General features: G+C 44.9%; 1 protein-coding gene across 1 annotated transcript in view; it reads left to right on the top strand.

Annotated features, from left to right (window-relative positions):
- Positions 1-17,107, top strand: part of LOC142576545 (monocarboxylate transporter 13-like) — a 103,309-nt gene that overhangs the window by 39,859 nt on the left and 46,343 nt on the right. The window contains exons 3-4 of the mRNA XM_075686711.1: positions 10,226-10,372; positions 15,940-16,083. Of these exons, the coding sequence (XP_075542826.1) occupies positions 10,226-10,372; positions 15,940-16,083 (291 nt within the window). The remainder of the gene's footprint in view (positions 1-10,225; positions 10,373-15,939; positions 16,084-17,107) is intronic.

Raw genomic sequence — 17,107 nt, 5'->3', positions numbered from 1 at the left:
GCCGAGGGCGCCTACTGTATGAGAAATGTGATATATTGCTTGTAGTCTGCAATTTAGTGTTTTTTGCAGTCTAGTCACGTGGCAGGTTTGTTGATGTTGATGTTGACGTTGAGTTTAATGGCGCATAAGAAACTAAGGCCATCATGCGCCAATCGCAGGGTATAATGTAGGTTTGTGCTTTACGCCACAACCAGTGATGTTCTTCTAGTAACGTGCCCTTTTGCATGTGCTTACGGTACACAAGTCCTTCAGCAGGTTTTTTTTAGGGAGAATTTTTGTAACTCTTTTAACAACCACTCATTCAGAATTTTCAGACAGCTAGTCATACAGTAGCAATTCTTTCTTGAAAAAATCCGCTGGCTACCAAGATCTAAAGATGTTGAGAGGCTACATGTGCGGTTCTCTTATCGACAGTTAGTCACTTTGTGTTTAGAACTCATCCTAATTGTCCGTGATAGCAAGCTGTCTTGTTTTCACTAATCAGTACAAACGTGGTACCTAATTACACACAAAAATATTCCTGCTCTAAATATGTGTGTCGGCGTTTGACTATTCAATATTTGATTCGATATTCTGTATTAGTATTTGTATTCGACTCCTATGTGCAAAATTTTACGTTCGCCCGCCTCAAATTCTCAGCGAAGGCAGTCAGCCAATCGCAAAGAGCACTTACGAACAAAAAGGTTTGTAAATTCGGCGCAGGAAATGTAAGGTTTCCACACAGGTTACTGGATCGCGAAAACGCAGAGTAATGCTCGATATTTTTTTCGTTGAGATTCCGTATATACATTAGGAGCAGGCAGGGCAAATAACCTGCAAACGGCTTGACGGGCCCTACCTTGCTAAAATCAAGGCAGACAGCCAGCGCCAGCCAACATTCTTTGAAAATCATGAAATAAATACGCATAATGCTTGCCAATTGTAATCGTCGCCAATGCCGGAAAACATAAAGAAAAGTTAATTGCTCATATATTTTACTAAGAACACAGTGTGCATAATGACACTAATTCTCGAACACGTACAAATGTTTCAGAACGCTGTGGGTACCCACAGAAGAAAGCAAGAAATAAAAAAGGACATTAAATATCCACTCGCTACAAATTGTACGAAAAAGTAAGAAGCCAAACATACAGCATGATAATTGTTAAGTTTTACGGAATACTTAAATGTGGCGTATGGCATACAGCATATTTCTTGTCCTTTAGCTGGATTATTCGAAGATAGCACGCGAAATCGAAACAAATATTCAACTACTTAACCAACATTGACTAATTCACTTCTTAACTATTTACTTTACGTCACATACAATTTACGAAGTGCCGCTCGTGAGTTTGCAAGACGCATCCACTTGAAATGAATTTGCAAGGTGACACCACATCAAAGATATTATTTCCGGAAATGCCTGATAAAATACATCGGCGTTCCAATTCCTTTACTGTTTCAATGAATAAAAGAGCGTCTTGTTAGGAAGGGCACGAAAGCTCATTTTTACGGTGAGTTTGATTGCGCATATCTCCAAGGTGGTGTCATTCTAGAAATGCTTTTCAAGTAGATACGCCTCAGAATTGCACCGGCTACAGTTCGTAAGTTAAAATATTGCATGTAAAGTATTTATTTAAGAAGTTAATTAGTAAAACGTCGTTAATTATTTGAACATGCATTTATATTTTTCTGCAAGTTATGTCCGCCTTTCTGAACAATCCAGCTCAAGGACTATAATTTCGTTATCTGCAACAGTCGCTATATTTAAAAAGTTCATAAAATTTAAAATTGATCACCCCGTGCGATAAGATATAATTCTTTTCAAGAGTTCAGTTCTAAAGAGGGCGAAAATGTGGAAATGCAATGTAACATTATAGTATAGGAAATGTTGGCGAAGCTCGTTTCTTCAAAGCGGTAATATATCAATACGTCCACTAATTTATTTGGTGAGGAGCGACTCTACGCACGCACCAGCCAATGTTCACGATTAAGTGTTGCATTCGTGTTTCAATACGTATCAAATTCTGTTTTGATGATTCGTCACGGTAATCTCGCAGAATAACTCCGGCCGGTTTCCCGAGTGGTTGAGCGGAGGTGAGAGCAAGCGTGTGTGCACACATTATTGCTTGGACTGGCATAGAATACGTGAAGGGGCAAGAAGTTCATGCAAGCGGGAGGAAGGGGCTCGCGGTACAAGGTGTGGCACTCCTTAGACCACTGACCGCTTTGCAAGTTTTACAACCATGGTGCGCCTTTAGTGCGAAACAAGTTATAAAACCCTTCCTAGAGTATAGAATCCTCACGTGACCAATATTCTGCCATTTCGAAGGACGTATATACTGAACGTCGTTTGTAGTAGTGGCGTCCCTGCGCCGTCAGATGCTGATACCTTCTTCCATTCACGCACGCAAGCTGTAGACAAGGAGACGAGTTATAAGCTGCGAGTAATGAGCCAGAAAAAGCTACATGATAGTTCACAGAAGCGCGATAAGAAGTGCAAATGGTAAGCGGGAGAGGCAATATAAATAATGTCGAAATTAAAACACGGAACATGGATGGCGGCGAGTGGAACTGCGAAATTCCGTGCGGCGTAAGAGTGCGAATCTCGAGGTAATTTTCGTTCACGTTCGCTCGTGACGGTAACCGTACCACATGCCAAGCATATGTTGGGACGCGAGTACGCTTGGGGGAAAGAGACGACCAGGCGGCGTGAATCCCAACTGGCAACTGGTTTTATTTTGCTTCAGCCCGCCTTCATCTCGCCCTCCCCTTTCATCTCCATCGGTGGAGAGTGGAGACGGCAGGGGGGAGAGAGAAACCAGTTCCCCGCTGTGGCCTGCTAGCGGCCACTATTGGCGGCGAGGAGTTACGGAGTCGCCATCTATCGGAAGCGCCTCACTGGCGTAGTATGAGGGATCACGTGGCGCGCTCCTCATAGGTTTTGCTGTCAGCGCTCACTGAAAACAACATGCGCGAGCTCTCCCGGATATTTCTGTAAATATTTTCGAAACGAGATAAGTTTTTTACTATCTAAATAATAACCTTGGGCAAACTGAAAGCACAGAATCGTTTACAGACGCTATGTCTCTTTACCGAATACGTACAGTGAACGCCACTGCGCCCGGTCGCCGCGATGGAGTCTCCTGAACCGGCTTCTTGCGTGAAAGGTAGGTAAACGCTGAGAGCAAACTATGTGAAATATGTTCTTATAGTGTTTTTATAACTGAATGGAGCGTAATAAAATGAAGCCTCAATGCAGCGATCGCACAGATTCGCAGCGACCGACTGCGCGTCTGCATGCTTGTCCGCGCACTGTTTCGCTTTCTCAGCGCGCGCGCGTTTTCGCACCGTGCCATGAGCTTTAGGCCGCAGAATATGAGCATTTGACAGTATACAAGCAACCATTGTTGCGTGGGCGCCATTAGAGCTGTTCAAAAATAATTTCATTGTAGAGACTTCGACGCCTACGGGGACTGTGATGTGCCGTCGCGACGATTCAATCTTTCTTTCTTCTAAGTTCTTTGACCTTTCAATATTATTTCTCGAGTTGCGTCGCACTGTATGTTTATCGGTGCTCTCAACGTGCAATTTCCCGCTGCTCCTTTCTTGTAATCCAGTGCATTAATTCATGACACAAACATGACCATATGCCTTGCTTTTTTTAAATGTGCTTCTTACCGCTGCCTTTCCACTCCACTGAACTTGCCAGTATCTATAGCATCGACAAATTCATAGATCACACCGTCATGACATTAGTCGGGCAGCGGGCTCGGGCGAGCGTCTGAGTGCGCGTTTTCAGAACATCGCAGACCGGGCGCCGTAGTAGAAATCTTCCTCGCGTCTGTGCTTGCTGCATACTCGAGTTGTAGCCGACGACTGTTTGCCGGTTTTATGTTTCGCGAGCCAAGCTTCACGCAGCTTCTTGACCTGCGGACGTGTGAATAAGGCTGACACCGGCCTCCGTTACGTGCGTCCGGCCCTGCGGCACCGAGCGGTAGCCTATTATGTTGCGCGCCTTCAAAGGCAGCCACTACCTATTGTAGTGCTTTCAAGCGTTGTAAAGGAGACACTCGAAGCGGGAAAATTTCGTCACTAAATAAGGACAGCAGCGTACGAAGGGATTTTAACTCGTTTTCAGCTCGCTTCGGCGCTCCCGAAGCAGCCGACGCGGCCGCTATGTCCACGTGATCCCTCCTAGCACGTCACGCCGACGGTGGCGCCAGCTTTTCCAGTGGTGGAGCTCGAGGCCAATACCACTCCCCGCCTAGTGAGTTGCCGAACGAAAAGGCCCAGGCGAGTAGGGACTCTTGAGCGCCGTCTGCTGTGCGTACGTCGCGTGAGCACCTCGGGAGCTGGCGCTGCAGATGGAGACTCTGGCGAAGGTGGGTGCTCCCTTGGCGGAGACACCGCAGACCCGTCACTGTCCGTGTGTGCTGGCTTGACGCGGACAGGCGACGCAATCTCTTGGCGGCCGCATCTCTCGATGGCCATACGGTTGTCCCCACGGAAATTCGCAAAATTCCTGCAGCACGCAATTCATGCAGACATTCACACAATCCCATGCAGCATTATGCGATCATATAAGCATGTAGGAGGCACTTTCTTAGTGGTGACCGCCACGCAAGCTGCGCTGACGAGCTATAGAGTCAGCGAGTCAGCTTCCACAGCTGCAGCCTTCAAGAAATCTAGCTTGTCTCCGACATAACACGGCGCAAAGGAGCAAGAATTAAGAATTACTGATTTAAAAAATCGTGCATATAAGTTATTGTCTAGTCGAATGAGATACAAACCAAGAAAGTTATATTTTACAATCGCCGATCATTACGTTGTAAGTTAAATGCAAGGCTTCCACACATGTTGTGTTCCATTTGCATTTGCAAATCCGCAATTGGTATCCTTATCCCACGCTGGCCTTCGCTGCCGCGTGAAAAACGCTGCGGAAGTCCCCTTAAATCCCGTCCCTTGAAAATTTCATAACGCTTTGATTCAATTTAATTGCGCTTGAAATAGGTAAGCAGGCGATTGAATTAAATTGAGAGGGAAGAAAGCTTCAAGTGCTAACGTTAGCTTGGTGCTAGGAAAGGCGTGCGGCTCACGTAGCTAATAAACAACTGTGCGCGCATCATAAATTAAGCATGTGACCAGAGAGAAAGGGATGGCCTGTCTCTGCGCGAGAAAGAAAGGCAACGCGAAATAACAGATCAACATAAAAATAAATATTAATAGATAAATAATAGGAAGGCTTCGCGACATAATGCGTGTTCCAATGTAGCGGCACGGCCGCTCGACAAAATCGCACTCTGTGTGTTTTCATCGAGCGGCCGTGGTAGCGGGCAACATGCGGAAGCCCTCTCTGAATGGATTTTTTCTGCAGCTGCCGGCAGGCGGCGACACAAGTTTATAAAATGTCATTTCGAACATTTTACACCACATATGTACGTCCCTGTACGCACAGTGGGTCTGCAAGAACATCATTTTCCTTGTAATCAAGCTGTTTAACTTAATAAAGACAAAAAGAAAACAAGAAACACGGACATTCGGCGTCCCATTACTTCAGAATGATGTTGTGGGTGTGTGGTAGAAAAGCGAAAAGTAAATTAGCTGCCCGATGTCCTTGAGGACGCCAAGCACTCTTCAATGGTGCGAAGAGCCGGGCAGACGAGCCAAATTCACATGGATCTTGCGGTTAACTTGATACTACGTGGTGTTTATTTCTAGTACAGTCATGATATAAAAGGGGCCCAAGCTGCGATAAACAAAGATGCGAGGCCCAGGTCGCCAACATGTGCCACATATTTTTTGCACTTCACGTCACTGAGGCGTGCCTTCCACCGAATGCCTGCCGAAATTCCCTGGTTCCCGCAGCGGCTAGCTCAAGTTTACTGTAGCTTACGCGTTAGCAATTCATGTTCTTTTTTAAGGCGAAAGCCTTTATAGGCTAATGGTGAACTTTGTGTCAGCAGACCTGAAGCCGGAGTGTCCGCCGAAGCGTCATCAGGCTATTTGAAGACAGATTAAAGGCAGATGAAAAACAGAATGGAAAATGATTGATAGTGACAGTGAATGACAATATTATAATAGAGAGCGTTAGAGGTTATAATGACTAGTAATGGGAACTAATAATGACAACTAATGACTTGTAATGACTCCGAAACGACCACTATGTCTAAGGACGGCTTGCAAAGATCACAATTGATTAGAAATGATTAGAAATAACTAATAATGAGCAATAATGACTGAAATGACTACTAATGATTCGTAATGACTACTAATGACTACGAAATGACCAATACGTCTCACGATTGCTTGTAATGACCCAAATTGATTAAAATTACCAAAAATGCTTACTAGTGAGCAGTAATGACTAATAATGACTGAAATGACTTGTAATGACTAGTAATGACTATGAAATTACCAATGTGTCTAGCGATGAATTGTAACGACTAAAATTGATTAGAAATGACTAAAAATGCTTAGTAATGACAGTAATGACTAATAATGACTGAAATGACTTGAAATGACTACTGGTGACTAAGATATGACCAACATATCTGACGACGGCTTGTAATGACCACATTTGATTACAAATGGCGAAGATTGCTTAGTGCTGAGCAGAAATGACTAAAAGAAAGAAGAGGAAGAGAAGAGGCAAGGAGAAAGAGGCGAATGATAAGAGGAGGAAGAGTAGGCTTTCGCTGTTCACCTCTTAAGAGAGATCTTAAGAGACCTTGTAATTTTTTTTTAAACGCATCTCTTACGCACGCGTTCCTGCGGAGATCGTCATCCTCGGCTGAACCGAGTGAACGAGCGCTGCGAAAGATGAAAGCGAACGCGGAGGACAATGGGAGAGGCGAGGGCGCAGTGCAACAATGAGGCTGAAAACTCACGAAGATATGGCAAAAAAGGCGAGAAGGAAAGCGGAGTGCCGGCACGACCAGGTTTGCGGCCCGGGCGGAAACTAAGCGCTGGCGTGGGCTTCTGACCCACTGCGCATGCGCCCCTTTGCCTACAGCGCCGCCGCCTCTAGAGAATGCGCCATGCGCGAACCACGGGTTCCTGTGTTCAGCTTTTCTTTCTGAATAATGAGTGACGCCACCGCTGGAAGTGCTTCCTCTGTCGCTGCTGCTAAACCAGCTGTCTGAGCACAGGCTCAGCGCCGTCGCCCAGAGCGTCATGTCGTTCAGAATCACATTATTTTGCAATGATGTATCGCCAATTCAAAGTGCCTAAACAGCAGCGCTAGAAATTCGCATTTGTAAGTATCGTAATCATCGGTGATTTTTTTTGTTCATACTTTTCAGGATTATGTGAAGCGGTTCTCGTGTTCATTGCGTATGCAGCGTGACAGCTCAAGAGCGGCGGGGTTCTCATACGTGGTAAACTTAAAAAAAAACACGTGGTGAAATTACAAAGCAAAAGCTCGGCAAGGTTAATTATGGAGCATAACTTTCTGGTGTTTTTCCTAGCCCAGATGTCGCTAAGCGAACTGGAAAAAGCCGTCGCTCAGTCAAGTATCCATTGAATACTCCAACTGGTGAAATCCCCAATCCTGAGGGCAGGGATGCTCTCAACGCTGATCAGGAATCCACAACCAGTGAATTAAAACGGTGAATTCGAAGTGAACAACTTCACAATAGGAGGGACTATATATGCTTATGATCGAGTTTGAAGCGTGTTATGTATTCAATTTTGTTTTCATTTTCTTTTTAACTGCATTGCCACAGCTTATTTTCTGAAATTATTTCCTATGCACCTCTGCTTTCTTCATCTTTTTTGTCCTTGCCAAAAAAGAACAACAATTTACTGCCTGTACGTCCATATTATGATTTCTTTTTTTCTTCACATTTCCTTTAAAGTGCCTAGACTTATGTTATTATGTAACTATGTTACTGCTCCACACTGTCCAATTGTACCATAGGGGCCGGGCTTAGTCAAGCTGCAGTAATGAAGCTTTTTCCCGCCACGCCCGTTCTCTCTTTGTTGAGAGATGAAATAAAATTTGATTTCGTTTGACGCACAACTCTACAGCATATGGTACAGCAAAACGCTGCATGAAAACCAGTCGCTTCCAATGCATTCTGAAATGGACTGATTATACCCATGCTATCACATTTCTTATGACACATATGCGCCAGATCAAATAATGTACAATATATATATATATTTGTGTGTGTGTGTGTGTGTGTGTGTCCATAGGAGAAAATTGGATGGGGTGGCATATTTGTCATATGAGATTTTTGCTAGAACAATGAGCAAGAGAACGCGCTAATAATAGTGTCAAACGACTGGTGCCGCTGCTCCTCTGAAAGGAGGCCTACGAATACGGTACATAGTCCACGGTGCTCTGAACTGGTCGGAAGTTCACTCTTGAAGGAAACAAAAAAAAAACGTCTTTCTTACATGCGTGATTATCGCGAACTTAGAAGACTCAGAAACGATTCTCTCACTGAACACAAATTCGGCGACAGAAGCAGGCTGTCACAGCCGACACAGCTGTCTTCTCGGGAACAACTTCGCTGACATGAGCAAAACGTCTTCGTCCGCTTGAGTAGCGTGTGTGGTGGTCTCCGACGTGCTTTCACAGACGACGCCCCAGACAAGTCTGCGTGGCGCGCAAAACACCCCGCGCGGGAATGCTGTGCGGCAAGCTGAGTGCTTTGCACATCCGGCTTCCAATCGCATAGTGGTGTCGACGACGTTTATGTTATGCTTTCCCTTGTGGGTTCAAGGTGAAACTGATATTGAGAAAAAGGGGGGGGGGTTGTAACTGACAACGGCAGCATAACGAGAGCTTAACCGAAAGACTGAATGGACACCGTATACCCAGTTTCGATCTTCTAACCTTGCGTGCAGGACGTCAGGCGGCACTGAGGAAGAGGAATAAGTTCTGAATAGTTCACTGGGCGAGTTGGAATACATTAACAGTGTAGCAGTGCAACTTAGGGACACAAACTAGAAGACGCGACGCTAGCGCTGTCTTTAAACTAAATAGGTAATGACACGTGGCAAATATACGTCATACGTGACAATGAATAAGTCCAGTTCAGAGTCTGAGCACTTGGCGCTAACGTACCATTGATGAGGCTGCGTAAGTCTGCGTCCACGTTCGGGTCCAAATAAGTATCGCCTCAATCCTCCCACGTCCATACCACGCGAAATGACGGAGCATATCGTATCTTTGCATGTCGTTACTTTTCTAGAAAGCAACAATTTCTTCACACCCGCCTAACGCGGCTTCCGTAAGTTATTTTCGTGTAGACTTGAGTTACTGGCTTTCACTGCCAACTTATATATATATATCTTACATCTGGAATAATAACTGATTGCAGATTCCTAGAGAGCGCGAAATCGTTTTGATGCAGTCACCCTCTTCTTTTTAAATTTCTTTCAGTTAGTTCTTCCAAAGATCCACCCAACAGTCAGTTGGATTAGTGATTTCCTTGCTAACCGTGCTCGCTCTTGTTTGCTAATGGATTTGGCACTTCCGAAAAATTTGTGCTTTCTGGTGTCCTGCAATGTTAAGCCTACGCATTTTATTGTCTTTGATTTATAATACTGATTGTCGAACTAATATAGCATATGAAGTATGATTTTTTGTGCACGATTGTGCCACTTACAGGAAAATAATTACCCAGAGCGACGTTCTTTGTCTCCAGACTGATCTTGATAACATAGTTAGCTGGTTCCAGGCATAGTATATGGAACTGAACATGTCAAGGTAAAGTTCGGGCGCTTCTACTTTCATGCATCGACAAACATACACTACTTAATTGACAACACGGTTCTTGATGCGTTATCATCCAACACAGGTGTACGTATCACCCTTGATCTACATTGGATGTTCTTTGTTCATACAGTCATCACAAATAGGACGCTTTCGTCAACAAAATCTGCAGCGCGTCTCACAAATGTACTATCTTGTTTTGCTCACTCATGAAAGTTTCGCCTGCACCGATATTTACTCAGTTCGCGGTATGTTCTAAATTTTGCATAGCGGAAGGTGGTTTTTGTTGCACTGCTCCACCGCGCGGCTTGCGGACGGGTACGTCTAATTCGAAGGAAGGACATATAAGCCCGTTTTCGGTATATACAATGTATAGAAACTGTGTGGGCCTTCTGAGGACTGGTTTGAACCAACCTTAATGAGGGAGGACTATACGTATCAGTGATGTGAGAAGGCAGGCGCCGCCTTACTTCTTTTGCTAGGATCTCACGTTCTGTGTCTCTGTACTCCTCGTTTCAGCGGCTTGCAGTTTGTCCACGTTCTTCGGCGTAGCCGCCCGCCGGTCAGCTGGCTTCCTGTACGTGGCCATCTTGCACACGTTTCACGCCAGCCGAAGCGATGCAGCGTGGGCAGTCATCATCATGACCGGCATTATATCGCTAGCAGGTGAGGTGAAGCCCCTAAGTGCCCTTGGCAGCATAGCTAGGCTGACAGAGGGCGCTTTGGTTTCAGCACTGATCTCCTTCTCACGAACGGGAGAGATAACGCATAGATAGTTGGGGCGGTAGGCGAAAGCCTTTGGCGGGACCCTAGGTCGGTTTTTGCATCTGACTTGTTGAGTATTCATAATAGTAATTGAAAAGCTCCACCACATAAATATGGGCAGTATTGCTTATGAAGTTTTTATGTGCACTGGTTTAATGCACCACCCCTAATGCAGCACTACTGCAACAAATTGCATGTAATAAATTACTCGTAACTTGCAACAGATGTGGTACTTTTGGTATTTCTATGACTTTTTTACTCAGTAATACACTATGTAATTCAAATTACTGTTTGCAGCATCGCCAGCTGCAGCACAAGCTGCAGCTGGCGATGAAGTTTTGAGCGCTAGAATTTAACCCGAGCTACAGTAGAACGTCTGCGGTCGTGTCACGTAGCAGCGTGGCGGATGCGTGTGTTTAGACATGCAAACCCTAGCAGACAGCACATGGTTCTTCATCTTAAGAGGAAGCTTTAGATCGGGGCCAACTCCCAGGTCACTTAATAAAATACATGTCAAATGGAGAAATGCCTTTGTGAGAGAACCAGTTCATGAAGGTGAACGAAATTTCTTGCATATTCTGGAGAGAATGGTAAATTCTAGTGACTAGAGTGAGAAGAATATTTGTTTTGCGAAATGAGTGTCTTACAGGAATTTCCAAAGATCGTTGAGTTTCAGAAAAATAGAAGCGCGAAGTCTACTAGTTCGTAACACTGCCCCCCAAACAGATATCGCGCTCTGTATAGTGCATTCGTTTCGATACATGAATTAGCAGCTTACGTGAATATGTTACGACGTTCACGAGGGGTTTGCAAAAGTCCGAATCACGAATCAGCAGTAGATTTCAGAGAGCTGCAGAAAACATCAATTTTGCCTCTTTAAGATGGATTCTTAGGTTCGGCTTACAAAATTATGAATGTTTTTCGTTGTCGGGTTACAACGTTTTAAACTAGATGGTATCGTTTTCAGAAATTTCGCAATTTTCAACAATTTTTACAACAAAATGGACAATCTAAAGAAGCAGTCTGCTTGCTGCAGTAACTGGATTTTGCCTTCTTCTTTTATATGCAACCAGCCCTATCAAATTGGTGCAGAGGTTGCCGTGAAAACTCGATTTCGCCGTTCCCATGCATTCAGATAGCAGGCGCCAAGGTAATGCTTCCCCTTAACACTCCACCAGATGCTGTTGCTCACAAATTGAATCGATGGCCATCTCAGACGCTGGCGCCAGGAAATCACCTACTGCGATATTTTTTACAGCTTTTCGCAGGCCCTGCCCCTAGCGCCTTCTGAGAGGCCGCTAAGCGACTGAGCCTCAGCAACGAAGCACAGTGCTTCGTTACTGGACGCGAGCATCCTGGCGTTGAGCCTCCGCGATCTTTTGAGCCAAGTGTTCGTACGTTAGAACACCGCCGTACCCTCAAGCATGCACGTCTAGTGAGTCTTCATTAACGCAGCGGATACCTACACAGGAAAACGAGGGAAGATGACCTGCGATAAGTGTGAAAATTATTTGTTAGCAAAGATATAGAACGCCTTAAGGGCTGCAGAAGACGCACTGAGAGAGCCAAGGTAGTTTGTTCTCTTCGCTTTATTGGAACAATCATGATGATTTTTTTTAAAATTGTGCAGTTGCTTTCGTGGTGCAGTAATTAGTCACTGTAATCGATTACATTTTTAATACACCAATTAAATTGTTATCGGCTACATAATTCCGCAATGCGTAAATGTATGGACACCAGTCATGCACCACAGCTGTAGCGGTATGAACTTCGCACCTCTATGAAATTGACCTAACTTATTCCTTATTACTCCGGACTCCGCTGTGTGTTCTCTAAACATTAGCGTAGGTATGCCGTTATATTGAGTTGGGTGAGCCAAAATTGCTCATTTCTTTCGAAAGGAATATGTAGCGCAGCCTCAGATAGCACTCCTTACTTTAAGCATTTGTTATGCTTGATACAATAAATTAATCATAGCTTTAACGTTCGGAAACTGCGCAATTGTTTACCAGAGACACCGTGATGGAAGTCTCCGAATAGTCTTTACTGCGTTGATTTCTTTAGCGTGCACGCGAATCACGGTGCACCTGCACTTTCGCCTTCCACAAAGTCCTTTAGAATGCGGCCGCCACGCCGGGGAAGCAAACCCACGACCTTGTGCTCAGCGACGCGACGCCATAACCAATGAGCCGCCATGGCGTTTGCTTCCTGTGTTAGGGGAGTGACTTTCGTTCCGTTGTTTTTTGTAAAAGTAGCGAAGGATAAAATCTGCTGGCATTTCTCATATAAAGAAGGGAAAGGTGCAACATAGAGTGGTTGCGTCCGCGGCCAGCGCACGCTGGATTATCCGATTTTACACTATGAACATTATCTAGTGAGGCGAGTTTAGCAGTGTTATTGGAGGAATTAGATGGCAGTAAATGGGATATAATAAGGCTCAGTGAAGCTACCAGGACGAAAGAAGCACATACAGTGCTAAAAAGCGGGCACGTCATGTGCTACCGGGGCTTAGCGGAGAGACGAGAACTAGGAGTCGGACTCCGGATTAATAAGGATATAGCTGGTAACATACATGAATTCTATAGCATTAACGAGAGGGTGGCAGGTCTTGTTGTAAAACCTAATAAGAGGTACAAATGAAGGTCGCACAGGTCTGCGCCCCGACATCCAGTCATGATGACCAGGAAGTCGAAAGCTTCTATGAAGACGTGGAATCGGTGGTGGGTAAAGTCAAAGCAAAATACACTATACTGATGGGCGACTTCCATGCCAGAATAGGCAAGAAGGAGGCTGGAGACAAGTGGGGGAATATGGCATAGGCTTTAGGAATAGCAAGGGAGAGTTATTAGTAGAGTTTGCAGAACAGAATAATATGCGGATAATGAATACCTTCTTCCGAAAGCGGGATAGCCGAAAGTGGACGTGGAGGAGCCCGAATACCGCGACTAGAAATGCGCTAACCGTGGCATCATACAAGATGTGGACGTGCTCGGCAAGGTGCGCTGCGGTGACAATAGGATGGCAAGAACTCGAATTAGCCAAGCCTTGAGGAGGGAACGGAAGAAAATGGTACATAAGAAGCCAATCAATGAGTTAGCGGTAAGAGGGAAAATGGAGGTATTCCCCATCAAGCTACAGAACAGGTATTCGGCCTTAACTCCGAAAGACGAGCTTAGTGTTGAAGATATGAACAAAAATCTTATGGGCATCACTAAGGAGTGTGCAATGGAAGTCGGTGGTAACTCCGTTAGACAGGATGCCAGTAAGCTATTGCAGCAGATGAAAGATCTGATCAAGAAACGCCGATGTATGAAAGCCGGCAATATTATTACTAATATGAATGAGATCGTTCAAGTGGCGGAAGAGTTCTATAGAGATTTATACAGTGCCAGTGGCACCCAAGACAATAATGGAAGAGAGAATAGTCTAGAGGAACTTGAAATCCCGCAAGTAACGCCGGAAGAAGTAAAGAAAGCCTTGGGAGCTATGCAAAAGGGGAAGGCAGCTGGGGAGGATCAGGTAACAGCAGATTTGTTGAAGGATGGTGGGCAGATTGTTCTAGGAAAACGGGCCACCCAGTATACGCAATGCCTCATGATTTCGAGCGTACCGGAATCTTGGAAGAATTATAACATTGTCCTAATCCATAAGAAAGAGGACGCCAAAGACTTGAAAAATTATAGACCAATCAGCTTACTGTCCGTTGCCGACAAAGTATTTACTCAGATAATTGGAAATAGAGTCAGGAACACCTTAGACTTCCGTCAACCAAAGGACCAGGCAGGATTCCGTAAAGGCTACTCAACAATAGACCATATTCACACTATCAATCAGGTGATAGAAAGATTTGAGGAATATAAACAACCTTTATATATAGCTTTCAGTGATTACGAGATAGCGTTTAATTCAGTCGAAACCTCAGCAGTCATGGAGGCATTGCGGAATCAGGGTGTAGACGTCCCGTATGTAAAAATACTGAAACATATCTATGGCGGCTCCACAGCCACCGTAGTCCTCCATAATGAAACAAACAAAATCCCTATAAAGAAAGGCGTCAGGCAGGGAGATACGATCTCTCTAATGCTATTCACAGCGTGCTTGCAGGAGGTATTCAGAGACCTGGATTCAGAAGAATTGGGGATAAGAGTTAATGGAGAATACCTTAGTAACTTACGATTCGCTGATGATATTGCCTTGCTTAGAAACTCAGGGGACCAACTGCAGTGCATGCTCACTGACCTGGAGAGGCAAAGCCGAAGGGTGGGTCTAAAAATTAATCTGCAGAAAACTAAAGTAATGTTTAACAGTCTCGGAAGAGAACAGCAGTTTACGATAGGTAGTGAGGCACTGGAAGTGGTAAGGGAATAGATCTACTTAGGACTGGGAGTTACTGCGGATCCGGATCATGAGACGGAAATAATCAGAAGAATAAGAATGGGCTGGGGTGCGTTTGGCAGGCATTATCAGATCATGAACAGCAGGTTGCCATTATCCCTCAAGAGAAAAGTTTTTTAACAGCTGTGTATTACCAGTACACACGTACGGGGCAGAAACCTGGACGCTTACGAAAAGGCTTCTACCTAAATTGAGGACGACGCAACGGGCTATGGAAAGAAGAATGGTAGGTTTAACGTTAAGGGATAAGAAAAGAGCAGATTGGGTGAGGGAACAAACGCGAGTTAATGATATCTTAGTTGAAATCAAGAAAAAGAAATGGGAATGGGCATGACACGTAGTGAGGAGGGAAGATAACCGATGGTCATTAAGAGTTACGGAATGGATTCCAAGGGAAGGGATGCGTAGCAGAGGGCGGCAGAAAGTTAGGTGGGCGGATGAGTTCAAGAAGTTTGCAGGGACAATATGGCCACAATTAGTACATGAGCGGGGTAGTGGAGAAGTATGGGAGAGGCCTTTGCCCTGAAGTGGGCGTAACCAGGCTGATGCTGGTCATGACACTATGAAATAGAAATCGTGTTTGCTTGCTTTGCTTATAGACCTTAATTTGAGCAGATACGGTGGTGAGCACCGAGTGACCTTGCTTGATTATTATCTGACCTGCAGCGCAGAAGGGACTTAAGAACATGAAATTGAAACGAAGGAAAACAGACGATGACAAACAATTGACAGTCCTTTAAATGTGCATATATGAACTACAAAAGGCGAAATGTATGCATGCATACACTTCAATCCGTAGCATTGAAAAACTGTGTCGCACTCAATAAGCGCAAGAGAACGAGCCGATACGCAATCATAGCTTCACTTTTTAAAGCCTCTATTGACCTTTTTGTGTCTTTGCTACTTTCGTAAAAAAGTCGGATGTTGTCCAGCGGATGCCTTGTATGTATCGTGTGCCAACGGTCTTCCTTATTTGTAGCGGAATTAATGTCAGGCAAGCAACTAGTACAAGTGTCCACCTTGCTGCGTTTTTCGATCACTCGGGAATGCCTGTTGTCCTTGTATTGACGCAGGACTAATCTCTGGTCCAATGGCGCACAAGTACACTGCCAGACCCGTGGCCATCACGGGAGGTGTGATAGCGGCGTTTGGACTCATGCTGTGTTTCTTTGCAACGCGCATTGAGCACCTCATCATGAGCCTCGGAATACTCCACGGTAAGTTCTAGCACTTTGGGCACCTGCTAATATTGCACGCTCGATTGTCGCTTAAACTTCGACAATTCTTGGCGCAATCAGCCGTGCAATTTTTCAGCCTTACATACCATCCCGAAAGAAATAGGAAAAAATTGATGCAGGAATGAATAATTGGAAAGAATAGAAAGTTATGCAGCGCTAGCGCACATGTTGAAATCGGTGTGAAGCAAAGCTTTTGTCCATTAGATAATAAAATGCTTTACAACTAAGGGCGATACATGCAATTTTGTTTACTTTCTTCCTACGCAACGAGTAATCTCACGGAATGCATTCATTTATCCACAAGAATGGTTATGACCTTATTGTCGTGTAGTTTATGCACTACATCGTTTACAAGCTATGCCTAAACGCGAGCTCCAATTCAGAAGGTTGTACAGCGTGAGACTTGTACGCATCGATGCAATGACGATGGCGATGTACGAACCTTCTTGACAGATGAATGCGCATGACAGGTTTATGCATAGGAAAGCACAATATGTATCGAGCAACATTTGGGTATTCCGTACCTTATGTATCATAGCGGAATATGTCCATTCCGGAGGATTTGCAAAGGACGGGCACGTTACCAGTGGCACGTACCGAACGGTTGGCGGACACATAAGGCTTTCAGTTGTTCCCATAATTCTTAAGGCATCCGAAAGGAACCCAGTTTCAAACTGCAGAATGCATGAAGTCAACGCAGCGGCTGCCCTAGCAGCACTTCCGGAGGAGGTGTTGGAGGACATTTGAGAAGTGGAGGGACCTAAAACTCAGTGTCTGGGCGCAGGAGGTAACTACTTTGAAGAGATTAGAAAGACGGAAATACGCAGTACTTTCCTAGGAAGTGTTGGAGGACTTTTGAGAAGTGGAGGGACCTAAGACTCAGTGTCTGGGCGCAGGAGGTAACTACTTTGAAGAGATTAGAAAGACGGAAATACGCAGCACTTCCCGAGGAGGTGTTGGATGACTTTTGAGAAGTGGAGGGACCTAAGACTCACTGTCCGGG

This window comes from Dermacentor variabilis, chromosome 3, assembly GCF_050947875.1.
Source record: "Dermacentor variabilis isolate Ectoservices chromosome 3, ASM5094787v1, whole genome shotgun sequence".
Lineage (NCBI taxonomy): Eukaryota > Metazoa > Arthropoda > Arachnida > Ixodida > Ixodidae > Dermacentor > Dermacentor variabilis.
Note: the sequence above shows the minus strand (reverse complement) of the source record. Positions and strands in the feature narration are given on the sequence as shown.